The 12,456-nt window shown below is 39.3% G+C and overlaps 1 protein-coding gene across 3 annotated transcripts; it reads left to right on the top strand.

The window, feature by feature from the left end:
• Positions 1-594: 594 nt before the first annotated feature.
• LOC144215974 (urea transporter 2-like) lies at positions 595-9,793 on the top strand. Of its 3 annotated transcripts, none has more exons than XM_077745214.1 (9): positions 595-722; positions 5,347-5,518; positions 6,411-6,600; positions 6,961-7,089; positions 7,373-7,565; positions 7,732-7,879; positions 8,218-8,352; positions 8,446-8,495; positions 8,581-9,793. In XM_077745214.1, the coding sequence occupies exons 1-9, from the start codon at positions 600-602 to the stop codon at positions 8,965-8,967; spliced, it is 1,527 nt and encodes a 508-aa protein (XP_077601340.1). In that variant the 5' UTR covers positions 595-599; the 3' UTR covers positions 8,968-9,793. The 3 variants fall into 3 exon arrangements, with proteins under 3 accessions (XP_077601340.1, XP_077601343.1, XP_077601342.1); XM_077745217.1 differs by lacking the exon at positions 595-722 and adding an exon at positions 3,495-3,561; XM_077745216.1 differs by lacking the exon at positions 595-722 and adding an exon at positions 4,699-4,838.
• The last annotated feature ends 2,663 nt before the right edge of the window (positions 9,794-12,456 follow it).

The raw sequence follows: 12,456 nt of genomic DNA on the forward strand, positions 1-12,456 counted from the left end.
GTAGAACAGAATGTACAAACACTCATTTTATGAACACCGGAAGAGTTGGCTGCTGCAAAAATGGGAAGTTTAATGTGTGTTGTTTCATTTGCTTTCCTGCCTGGTTCTTAGTTTACATTTTAACTCAGGAACCCCAATCATGATTATCTTTAGCAACCAATGTAAACATACATTTGATTAGTGGTTAAGTACAGTAACCGTTTTGACAAAATGTTCACATTAAATTATTAATAAAGAAGACACTTTCCCACTGGGAACATATTGTTTCTTGTATTCTTTGTTTCTTGGCCCACATGTTAACATTGTGAGACATTATAATATGGAAAATGGGTTGATAGCAATAAAAATATATTTTAAATAGAACATTCAGGGGACATGCATCATGGTGGAGATCATGTCAATCAATAGGCTGACACATTGAGACAAACTGAAATTCACTTTATATTGACTTTTATGTGTTAGGGATTGGTTTTGTTGTGTATTTTTTTTGTGACCTGTCCCTGTGATTTCCCATTGAGTTCACCTGTCGCCCCGCCCCCACAACCCTCAACGTGTATCTCCCATATCCACCCAAGTGTTTGTGATTGTCTCGTCAACCCATGTCTGTCTATGTAAACCCTGTGTGTATGTCAATCTTTGTCGGATGGTCTTATGTACCCACGTGTTTCCATGTACTCACGCCATGCCCTGTTCTCTTTGCTTCTCCACACTCTCCTTGTCAGGTTTGATTTTATTATTTGATTTTGAAGTCTTTGTTATTTCTTGAGGATCTAGCCACCATCATTAAAGTGAGTGCACTCTCACTCCCTGTCTTTGCCTGCTAACCTACATTTGGGTCCTACTACGCTTCAGGATCTGCAAAACCTGACATTATGAGGGCAAACAACTCTAACTTTCTCTGTTATCTGGTCTTTAGTAAAGAAAGAGCTGGAATACCGTAAAAATCATATTGCTCATACAGACCCATAACTTAGTGTGTTGTTGGTGTTTTTTGGAGTGCCTAATGAATTCATAACGTATTGAATGTTCTCTACACTAAAAAGCATAGGATTATTGAGATTAAATGTGTTTACATTGAGGCATACATGTTTTTTTTTTAAACCTGAAATTGGTTTTATATTTTGCCTCCAGGGCAAACTGGTCACCAGGCCACTAAGTAGAGCTTTACTGTCCTCTGTGGTTGCACTGCAGACTTGCACTTGTGATCATCCAAAAGGCCATGGCCACAATGATAAGAATTATTGTTACATTAGTAAAAAATAATTTTGAAAGTAGCACATTCAGTTCTGAACCCGTGTTCACACAAGTGAACATCATTTGGATCACTTTGCATTTTAATTTTGCTACTGCAACCAAGGAAATTTCCCAAATTCAAGATGCTATAAACCCCAATCCAATCCCAATTTAACATGTTTTGCAGGGGCTGGGAACCTTTTGACTGACAGCCATAAACAATTCATATTTTCAAATGCAATTCCTTGAAAGCCACACTCGGATTTTTTAGACAATGAGAAAAACAACCATTCAGAGCTAGGGGTAATTTAGTTTTCAATTATACTAAGCATGTTTTGGTGATGTGGGAGTAAACTGGAGTACCCAGTGAAAACCCACACAAGCCCAAGTGAGTCCATGCAAACAATCCAGAGGAAGGTCTGGACCTGGGATCAAACCCTCAAGCTAAGAAGAGTGAGGCTGGCACCATTTACACCCATGAAAAGAGCCACATATGGCTCCCGAGCCATAAGTGCTGACTTAATGTGTTTACTGGAAAAAGACAGATCAAGCTAGGAAACCCAATTGACATGAGATTACCAATGTTCCAAAAGACGAAGAAACGCTTGAGAATGTCTGAATGTGATCTGAATTACAGGCTCCTAAAAGGGGGCACAAATAGTAACAAGTTGCACACAAACACACACACAGATGGAGATGTGATGTGGCCAGGCCGGGCGTCTAGCCAGATGCTCGGAGAGAAGGAAACTTACATTCTTGTGATGAGGAGTCATCTAGTATCAGGTTCCATAGGCGCTCATGAGAGCGCCCCTATCCCCATCCCTCTCCCCCCCTACACACCACACATATTTGCGGCCCCTTCAAAGTGTGTGCTGTCTGAATGAAAACACCAGTGCCTCCAGTTCACTAATCTTGTCAGATCTCTTTGCGGAGTGTCTGTTATTTGTGCCACGTTGTCAGACTGGTTTTATTTGCCTCTATGAGAAAGAACCCATAGGAATGTTGGGTCTAGTCAGGGTCTCAGCCAGGTAAAACAGACGGGAGAGGAAAATAAATTTGACACTTCCTTGCTTTTTTCACCAGATGTCAGCATCAGCTTGACAGTGTTGCCGCAGCAAGAGACGCAAGGTGTGTAGGGCCCCCCAGTGGTTAAAGAGCATCAAAACACAACTTTTTATTTTAATAATAGATAATAACTATAACAGATGGTAATAATAATAGATGGGATGCATCAGCCTCACTGTTCTGAAGTTGAGGGCAAGATCCCAGGTCGGTACGCACTGTGTGGAATTTGCATGTTCTTCCCGGGCTTGCTTGTTTTTTTTCTCCGGGTACTCCGGTTTCCTCCCGTATCCCCAAAACATGCTGGTCGACACTCTAAATTGCCATTAGCTGTGGATGGTTGTTTGTCTCATTGTGCTCGGCGATTTGCTTGCCACTAATTCAGGGTGTTGCACGGCTGGTGCCCGTCGTTGGCTGGGATAAGCCCCAACACCTCTTGACCCTTGTGAGGATGAGTAGTTCAGAAAATGAATGAATAATAAATCAAAAATGAACTAAGAAGGAAGCAAGTTGACAATTAGCAGAGAGATTCCGTTTACTTTCCTCTTTAATTTCTGTTTTATTGTCTCACGTTTAGAAATTAAGATTAGTGGAATTGCAGAACTACGGAAGTACGTTCAATTACTTCAGTTGAGTGTATTATTTAGTCGATATAGACGTTTCTGTGATTTATTTTCTAAAATGAATTGACTATTCAAAACTATAATATAGTGGCATCTCCAGTGATTAGTAACTACACCATTTTTTAAATAAAATAATTGGTTATCGAGTTGGATATTATCAGTATATCAGATATTTTCAGTTTTTGGCACCGCAAGGAGTTGCAGTGACGGTGCAGTTCACAATGATGATGCACATGGTTATGAAACATCCTGAATTATATTTGCCACGATGATAACACGTGCCAACTGATGGTGTAGTGGTTCACTCGCCCGACTTCGATGCCGTATGATTATGCGTGCAAATGGTCACCTGTCTCTCTGCATGCCCTGCGGCCGACTGGTTACCAGTTTAGGGTGTGCCTTTCTCCCAAAGTCGGTTGGGATAGGCTCTGGCATCACCCAAAATGCCAACTGGCATGTGTGGTATGGAAGATAAATGAATAAGACGACGATTATATAACCATTGAAGACAATGCTAAGATTAATGTTCTTGGGTTTGATTCCAGGTCAGTCCTCACTGTGTGGAGTTTCCATGTTCTCCTCGGGCTTGCGTAGGTTTTCTCTGGGTCCCCCGGTTTATTCCCACATCCCAAAAAGATTCAAGGTAGGCTGGTTGAACACTCTAAATTGCCCCTAGCTGTGAATGGTCAGAATGTCACCCGCCTGGTGCCTGAAGTCCGCTGGGATAACCACAGTCTAACTCAATATATGCTAATGTAGTTGGAATTACAATACGCTATCGGGTTTATATTGAATTTGACATTGGTGAGTGATTCATTTTTGCTTTTCATCATTCATTTATGGTGAGCTCTTATCTATCTCAACTGGATGTATCGGTCACTAATTGCATTGGACAAACAGTGCAAGCAAGCGGCCTTTTATACCAATGACTGCATCTCTGAATGACCTTGAAGCAACTTTTAGGAAATTCAGAGGAAGGCGGAGTAGCTGTAGAAAACACACTCAAGCATGGAGAGAATATGCAAATTTGTGCAAGGTTGTGACCTGAAATGTCAGAACTGTGAGGCAAAATTGCTCACCCCCAGGCTGAGTACTGCAAGCCCTACTCCACATAACTAAATACATTTGTCAATCAAAGCTGAATGTTGTTTTCATTTTCATTGAGTTGGTTCGTGTGATTGCTTTGAGGGAAGAATGTGATGGGAGAAGTCTAGAAGTGTGTACATTATTTGAAGTTGATCATTGTAGCACGTGTCAATGAAATGAAATCAATGTGCCCACACTTGATCTTATAATTACAAGGATGGGAAGAACGCCTGGCAATTAAATGAAAGAAATGTACCGACACTTGATCTTATTAGTATTTTACGTGACGTGTGAGACGACAAAGCTACTAATTGAACATAAGTTAATGCAAATGTTTACTTTGTGCCAGTTGTATTTGAGATTGGCTTTCTCTTTGCATTGAGCCACAGCCTATAGCTATATAGTATCAACCTTGATACAGTACATCATCAAGAGTAAAGACCAGATAACTGACTCAACTAGATATAGATTTTACAGAGACTAAGAAGGAATTCTTCACCCCTATACTCATATCATTTTCTGAACCGCTTTATCCTGGCCAACCAATCAAAATAAGTTGCATAAAATACAGAGAAGACAAATAAATAAATTAAATAGATGCATTCTTGCGATTAGATAAACACACCGAGGAAATTTGGGTGTGGCATAATGGGCAAAGGATAGGATGAGCTGAGAAAATGAAAGAGTGGATGAAGGGAAACCTTTGGAGGGGCAGAATGTAGGAGTTGCTTAGTGGTACGAGCCTTTATATACCTATGGTGAAACACCTTTTCTAGGAGAAGAGTCAGCAAGCTTTAAGCATTTGAACATATGCAGGGATCACATTGTACAAAGGTAGGGGAAAACTAGACATGCATTTTCCTTTATTTTAATTTTTAAAAACAGTCTCAAAGATATTATATATATATACACTAAAATACATATGTATGTATTTATATATATGCATTTTTAATTTATTTTAGTATCATTTCTTTGTTGTATTTTAGTTTTTTACATTACATTTTCATATACTATATTCATGTTTTGCATGAGGATAGTGAATTATATAGTGTGAAAGTCCTGTGGGTGTGAATGACAGATACCCACATCGTTTTACTTCTGTATGATTTGCAGATTGCTTATGTATTAGATTAGATACATAATTAAAGTAATGTAATCAAAGCAATAGTTGTATTATTTTGTTAACAAGTATAGGAATGTACAGTATTTGAGACCGGTTGTTATCTGAGGATTACCGAATTCTCCAAGTGTGCCGCCCACGGCCAGTTGCCTTTGTGGTGAATGTTTTGAATGGGTGATTTTTACAGTTGTAGACCAAAGCATTTTGCAATTGTGTTTGCAGGAACTGCAACCCCTGATGGCACAACTTGACCTGAAGCATGGGAATGAAAAGCAGGCGGTGGCGCCAGCACAGAAAAAAACAGCCCCGTGCCTGCAGAAGTCTAAGGCTCACCTTCTGAAGATAGTTTCCTACTTCTCTGGGGATATGCCACTTTTTGCAAAGTGGATGGAAAGTAAGTTTGACTTTATAGCTGTCATGTAAAACATACTAAATAGAAAAGACTGGATTAAACAAAAACAATACTTCACTTATTATTTGAAAGAGAGATATTAAAAAGGGAAGCAATTTTACTTTCATTCTCAGTATGTATTTCATGAACAATTTTTAATATTATCCTGATATTGATGTTACCAGTGCTGAAATTGATGTCCATACAAAATACCTGTAAAACCAAAACTAAAATTTGATTTTAAGTATGTTATAATTACAACTTGGCTGGTGTTAGCTTGGCAATTCATTATGTTATGAAAATATTGGAAGGAAATCTCTGCCTGGCAGCATGGCCGCCAGTTCACTCTGACGCACTCTTGCGCATGCAGTCAGTTGTACTAGGCTCCAGATTACACGTAACCAAACAGATAATTACAAAAATGGAAGTTTTTTTTTAATATTGATACTGTGGCATCTTTTTTTTTTCTTAAAGTATGGAAACAAACTTTTGTGCAATACAACTTTTTTGATCACATCCTCACACAAACACACGTACTTGGATTTCTTTTTTTTTTTATCTTCCCTATAAAACCAAATACAAAAAGAGAGATAAACAATCAATAGCTCCCAGTCATACTGAATAAGTGTTTCCATTATTTGCTTCATGGGCCTCTGGTTTTTTGGGGAAATTATAGACAACTAATGTAGGTGATTCAGGGACTCAATGGAAATATTGATGGCTGAATTCAACTGATTCCATCACCAGAACAATAAGAATTTGAGGGTTACAATTTTATCAGTAGACATAAAGTCAAATGTGCATGTTTTTATTGTAGTAATTTATCAATTATTTGACCTAGAAATGACATATTTTGTATAGCGATAACATGCTATCTTGTTTGTTTGTATCGCAGAACAATTTTTCTTGCTCCAGTTGCTGGACTGGGTTCTACGTGGGGCTGCCCAGGTCATGTTTGTAAACAACCCATTGAGTGGGCTCATTATTTTTGCCGGCCTCATCCTGCAGAACTACTGGTGGGCACTCAATGGATTTGTGGGAACTCTTTTTGCTACCATTTCAGCGCTTATTCTGCAACAAAACAGGTTGGTGCATTCACTCATCTTTGATTTCAAATAAAGATGCATGTTGTTAAATGAAAAAGGGTCAAAAACATAACAAGTGAAAAAAATGGTGATAAATACAATTTCCTTTGAAAGTGACTAGTGTAAATTATAGTACACTACAGTTGGGAAATTCTAATTCATGGTGTTACAAGCAAAATAAAATGAAAAATGTGTTTGTATTACTTTGTGTTGAACTGTGCTATAAAAAAAAATTTAATTAGTCTTTCCTTACCGAAACTACAATGTGGCCTGTGAGAAAGATGAGGTTGATATTCTTGGTATATGCACCTAATGAAACAGTTGGCCTGTCATAACACAAAGAAACGTGTGTATTTTCAGGGGTGCAATTGCTGCAGGACTGTATGGATATAATGGAATCTTAGTGGGCTTGTTGATGGCTGTCTTTTCCAATGCAGGAAATTGGTACTGGTGGCTCTTGCTGCCTAACATCTTCATGTCCATGATGTGGTAAGTTGTCAGATTAATATCATCACAATACTCAGGCCAGGAGCATCTAAGAAGGATGATAAAAGAGGGTGTCAGCTACGGTTTAAGGGTGGTGGTGCTTTTGCTCTCGTCGAGCTTTCAAATGTGAAGAGGAAAAAAATGTTTTAGAACGTAATTGACTTTGTTCACAATGAGCATGCAAATTATATTGACTTGAAAGGTAGGCAGTCCTCATTCAAAGTGATTGAGTTAAGTTTAATCCTATAATTACCTTAATGAATCTGTCTGTGTTTGTTGGTTTCAGCCCAGTCGTGTCGAGTGCCTTGGCTTCCATTAACAGTCGGTGGGATTTGCCAGTGTTCACGCTGCCTTTCAACATCCTGGTCTGCCTTCACATGGTGGCCACAGGCCATTATAACCACCACTTCCCCCAAGTCCTCATTCAACCACGTACGGAGCTTCCGAATATTACCTGGGAGGAAATCGATCTTGCCAAGGTCAGAATTACACAACACAACACATTAATCACATCTTATAAAGTCAGCAACGTCACCGAATCTCGTCGAAGCCAGAATACATAAATCAGCTCCACAGATGACAATTTTTTTTCACTATCATTGGGACCGACAAAGACTGAGTCATATCCTTGAAAAATGTCTTCAGCTTTTCATGTCGGTGCCCGTGGGGGTCGGCCAGGTCTACGGCTGTGACAACCCTTGGACAGGCGGCATCTTCATCATCTCTCTCTTCATCTCCTCCCCAATCACGTGTGCTCACGCTGTCCTCGGCTCAACCATTGGAATGCTTTCAGGTGAGTTTGGGGAGTTAATTCAGTCTGTAGTTCATCGCCCTCAATGATAACATTTGACGTGCAATTCCTTTAAAATGGGAGGATCGTTTGTGAGGTCACACATTTGAGCGCCATTGATTTCCAATCCGTAGTGAGGGTCGAGGTTGGCATTGCTGTCAGTGCCTTCCATTCAAAATGAATCGAAAGCCTCGTGCCGTCAATGGCAACCAATGAGCTGTTCAACAAAACGCATCAATCATGATGACTTATATCAAGTGCCAAATGCGCACAGTTTTGTTTGTGAGCCGTCCAAGGAAATATCATTGTTAGTAGTTATGATTTGCATATTTGTTCTGCAGGTTTGGCTTTGGCAGCTCCGTTTGGCGCCATATATTTTGGCCTGTGGGGATACAATTGCGTGCTAGCTTGCATTGCCATTGGTGGAATGTTTTACGCCCTGACCTGGCAAGTTCACCTGCTTGCTATCACTTGTGGTAAGCTGCTATTTTCTTTTTTAAATTTTTTTTTTTTTTTTATACAAATGCCACGAGCCACGCTAATCAAGGGATTTCTTTCTTGCGCTGCAGGATTTTTCTGCGCTTACCTGGGTTCCGCTATCGCCAACATCATGTCCGCAGTACGTCCCCTGAAGCCGACCGAAATCATATTCCCATCCAAATGAAAGTGGTGCTAAATCCAAGTTTCTATCTTTTTGTCAACAGTTTGGTCTCCCGGCTTGCACGTGGCCCTTCTGTCTCTCGGCGCTTACATTTTTGCTCATCACAACAGAAACCAATAAGATCTTTAAGCTGCCCTTGGCCAAAGTCACCTATCCGGAGAAAAATCTGTGCTATTTCTTGAAGATGAAGAAGCAGGAGAAGCTGGAAAAATTAGAAGAAGAAAAGAAAAAGATAGAGGAGCAGCAAAGAGCTATTGAAGAGGGTATTCTCAATGAGAAGGAACAGTTAAGAATCAACCTGAGTGCCATGGAAGAAGCCAACCTTACACAAATAGTCACAGGACATGAACCACAGAGCGAGCAAATGGACATTGATAGGGAACAAACGCCAGACTACCGACCAGAAGAAATGCCTGTAAATTATGTTTAAAAACGAGAACTTTTTTTTTAGAAAAAGTGCAAATATGGAAATATTGTTTATTATTGTTGTAGCTTTTTTTTATTTGATCAAATTGACACATATAGTGTTAAAATGAACGTCATGCTTTTGTATAACAGCACATCCAGTGGGTTTGTGCCAATGTGGGCAACGTGAGTATATGATACTTATGATCCTCCATTACATTTAAAGACGTCTTTTGTAAGCATGAGAAAATGTTCCTGTCAAGTGTGTCATAATAATGATTATAACGTCGTAAAAATACTACGATAATATGTTAAATGTTTTGGAAAATTAACTACGGAAGTCACAGAAAGCCATAATTGAGCTAATTAAGGAGTGGAACCCTTTCTAATGTGCAATAATCTAAGTGTACACAGAAGATATATGGACATATAAAGTAAGTAAAAAGCTCCAAGCAAGTGCGTCACACAGCCAGTCCTGCTGAGCAAACCACACGATTTCTTCATTGAGTTACATAGTTGAAATGTTTGTTGAAAAAAAATGATGTAATCAAATGGGGACTGAAGAGGTCAACCGTGACTGTGATGTTTTGGCACAAAGGCTATCCTCTGAGATATGAGGGTGATATGACTACTGGTCACATGCTATGAAAACATACTTCTTTGTTTGCACTAGTGATACTGACACGGCTAACTTAGAATACCGAAACCCATGCTATCTTAAGATTGACTGTGTTAAATTGTGCCTCAGCTTCATTAGAAAAGTTAAAAATTATTTCAAAGCTCAAAAGTCTGCTTGTGGACTTCGAACAACTTTAGGTAAAGTAAAAATAAAATTTGCTCTGCTTAACTTACTTTTCCCACTTGAAGGTACCATAAAGTACTAAGTATGATCTGGGAGTGGAAAGAGACAAAACAACAAATACTACTGCATAATCCTGTAGAGTGGCGGCCCAGTGGATAAGTCATCAGTCTCCCCACATCTGTGGTCCTGGGTTCAAATCCCAGTGCATGCAAATATTTTCCCATTATTTTCAGGTAAATGAATGAGACAAAAGTACAAGTACTACCATTCTCTCTCTCAGGGTGGTGGCCCAGTGGGTAAGTCATCAGTCACCCACATCTGAGGACCTTGGTTCAAATCCCAGTGCAGGCAAAGATTTTCCCATTATTTTCAGGTCAATGAATGAGACAAAACTAAAAGTACTACCACTTTCTCTCACAGGGTGGTGGCCCAGTGGTTAAGGCATCAGTCTCCCACATCTGAGGACCTGGGTTCAAATCCCAGTGCAGGCAAAGATTTTCCTAAAGTTATTCAGTTAAAAGAATAAGTTCTAATGTCTAAGTGTCTAACTAAATAAGTATTCAGTGGTGGATGAAACATTTAGTCAAAAAAATGACTAAGTGTTTCCGCCCATTTCCTTGGATAAAACGTTTCAACACCCATGTATAAGTGAGGCACGAGTTGGTGTAGTGGGTTGCACACTCGCCTTTGCACGGAGAGAACGTGAGTTCGCTTCCCGGTGTCGGCGGTTCACTGACCAAGCAAGCGGTCGAGGGTCGGCCGAAGGCCGACCCGAGAACGCCTTTCGCACAGACAGGTCCCTCCAACATTCTTCCGAACTGCCGAAGGCAGTTCGGAATATAACCTTTTGCTGAAAAGTATGACTAAGTGTTTAATGTATATTAAAAAGTTTTTTCTTTTTTTTTCTTCTTGTTCCACTTTTTCTTTTTTTTCCTTCTTGTTCCATTCCATTTACCAAGTCTTCTTTCCAATTATTTTCAGCCAAAGGACGACAGCGAGAATCGAACCCAGGTCTCCCAGACGGGAGTCCAGTGATCTAACCTCTGCGCCAACCAAGTGACTACACTTTCCTTAGTAATCATTTGAGTGTCTTTCCAAGAAATCCACAGAAACAACTAAGTGAAAATGTGTGCCGACAGCGGGAATCGAACCCAGGTCTCCCAGACGGGAGTCCAGTGATTTAACCTCTGCGCCAACCAAGTGACTACACCTTTCTTTGTAATCATTTGAGTGTCTTGACAAGAAGTACACAGAAACAACTATGTGAAAAAGTGTCCCAACCGGGAATTGAACCCAGGTCTCCTAGACGGGAGTTCAGTGAACTAACCTCTGCACCAACCAAGTGACTACTCTTTACTGAGTAATCATTTGAGTGTCTTGATTGCAAGAACACAGAAACAATTAAGTGAAAATGTGTCCCAACCAGGATTTGAACCCAGGTCTCCCGCATGGGAGTCAAGTGACTTAACCTCTACGCCACAATGATATTATATAAGTTGCTTGGGACTTTGGCAGATCTGTGATTTAAATAAACGCCAGTGAAAAATTATTTTTAAACTTGGGTCCTTTGATGGGAAGTCAATGAGGAAGGAATAAGGTTGAAATAAATAATGACTACAACCGAGCCACATGCAAATGATCCAAACCTAGTATGTAAATAGACACTAGTTCAGGAACGTTTTTTAATTCTACTGCATAACTGACAAGTAGCAATAACAGGAATAACTAACAACATTTTTTTCACAACTAAAAACAATCAGGTTTGGCACTTAATTTGTTGTACAAGTTACAATGGGGATAGAGATTCAAGAATAAAGGCATTATTTTTCGTCTATTCTATAATATTTCTCTTTGGTAAATTGTAATAAGAAGAGGGCGAGAAACTTAGCGCATGGAGATCATGGAATTTAAAGCTTTGTTAAAACATTCAAGCTCAATTTGCTTTACTAAATCTGAAATGCTCAACTCCTATAAAATACATTTTGTGTTAGATATCAACAAACTGTGAACGTGGAACATACATTTTCTAAAAAAGCACTGTATTTAATTTCTTTGCTTAAATTTAAGTTACCATTGCCTGTTTAACAATATTCAGATCGTGATTCTCTGAACCCACATAAAATGGAGACATGCTCATAAAAATTAAATAAACAAATAAAAACATCCTCTACAACTTTAGAATTAATTATCAATAGGAAATCTCATTTTCATCCATGTTTTTGTTCCACTGAATGGCATTTTATTTTAGTCAAGTATTATTTAAGTCAGTCAGGATCACATTACATATCATTCAGTTCTGCACACATGAAGATAATATGAAGATTACCGAGCCATTTTGACAGGATGGCTGTCTTCAGCATATCCAATGTGTCAGCACTAATGGAAAGTCACATTTTCCAATGATATCTTATCTCCTGTCTCATACCAAATGATCACACTGCGTTGACAAGATTACTGTTGCCAACCAAAAGGGAGAAAGAATGCAAGCACGCAACATTATCTTAAAAGAGTCAAAAAATCCTCTGAACGTAGAGCGAACACTGATTGTGTATGATAAATAGGAATCTGTCTTAGGTCTTTTTAAAGTCAACCAAAGCTTAGCAGCAAGTTGACATTTGTCCCTTACAAAATGTACCTTGGAGTGGGGATGGGCTAAAGCAACAATAATAAATAGTTTGACAGCTACTCACTCAGGAGGTGGAGTAAATTTAA

This window comes from Stigmatopora nigra, chromosome 22 (genome assembly GCF_051989575.1).
Source record: "Stigmatopora nigra isolate UIUO_SnigA chromosome 22, RoL_Snig_1.1, whole genome shotgun sequence".
NCBI classification, from domain to species: domain Eukaryota; kingdom Metazoa; phylum Chordata; class Actinopteri; order Syngnathiformes; family Syngnathidae; genus Stigmatopora; species Stigmatopora nigra.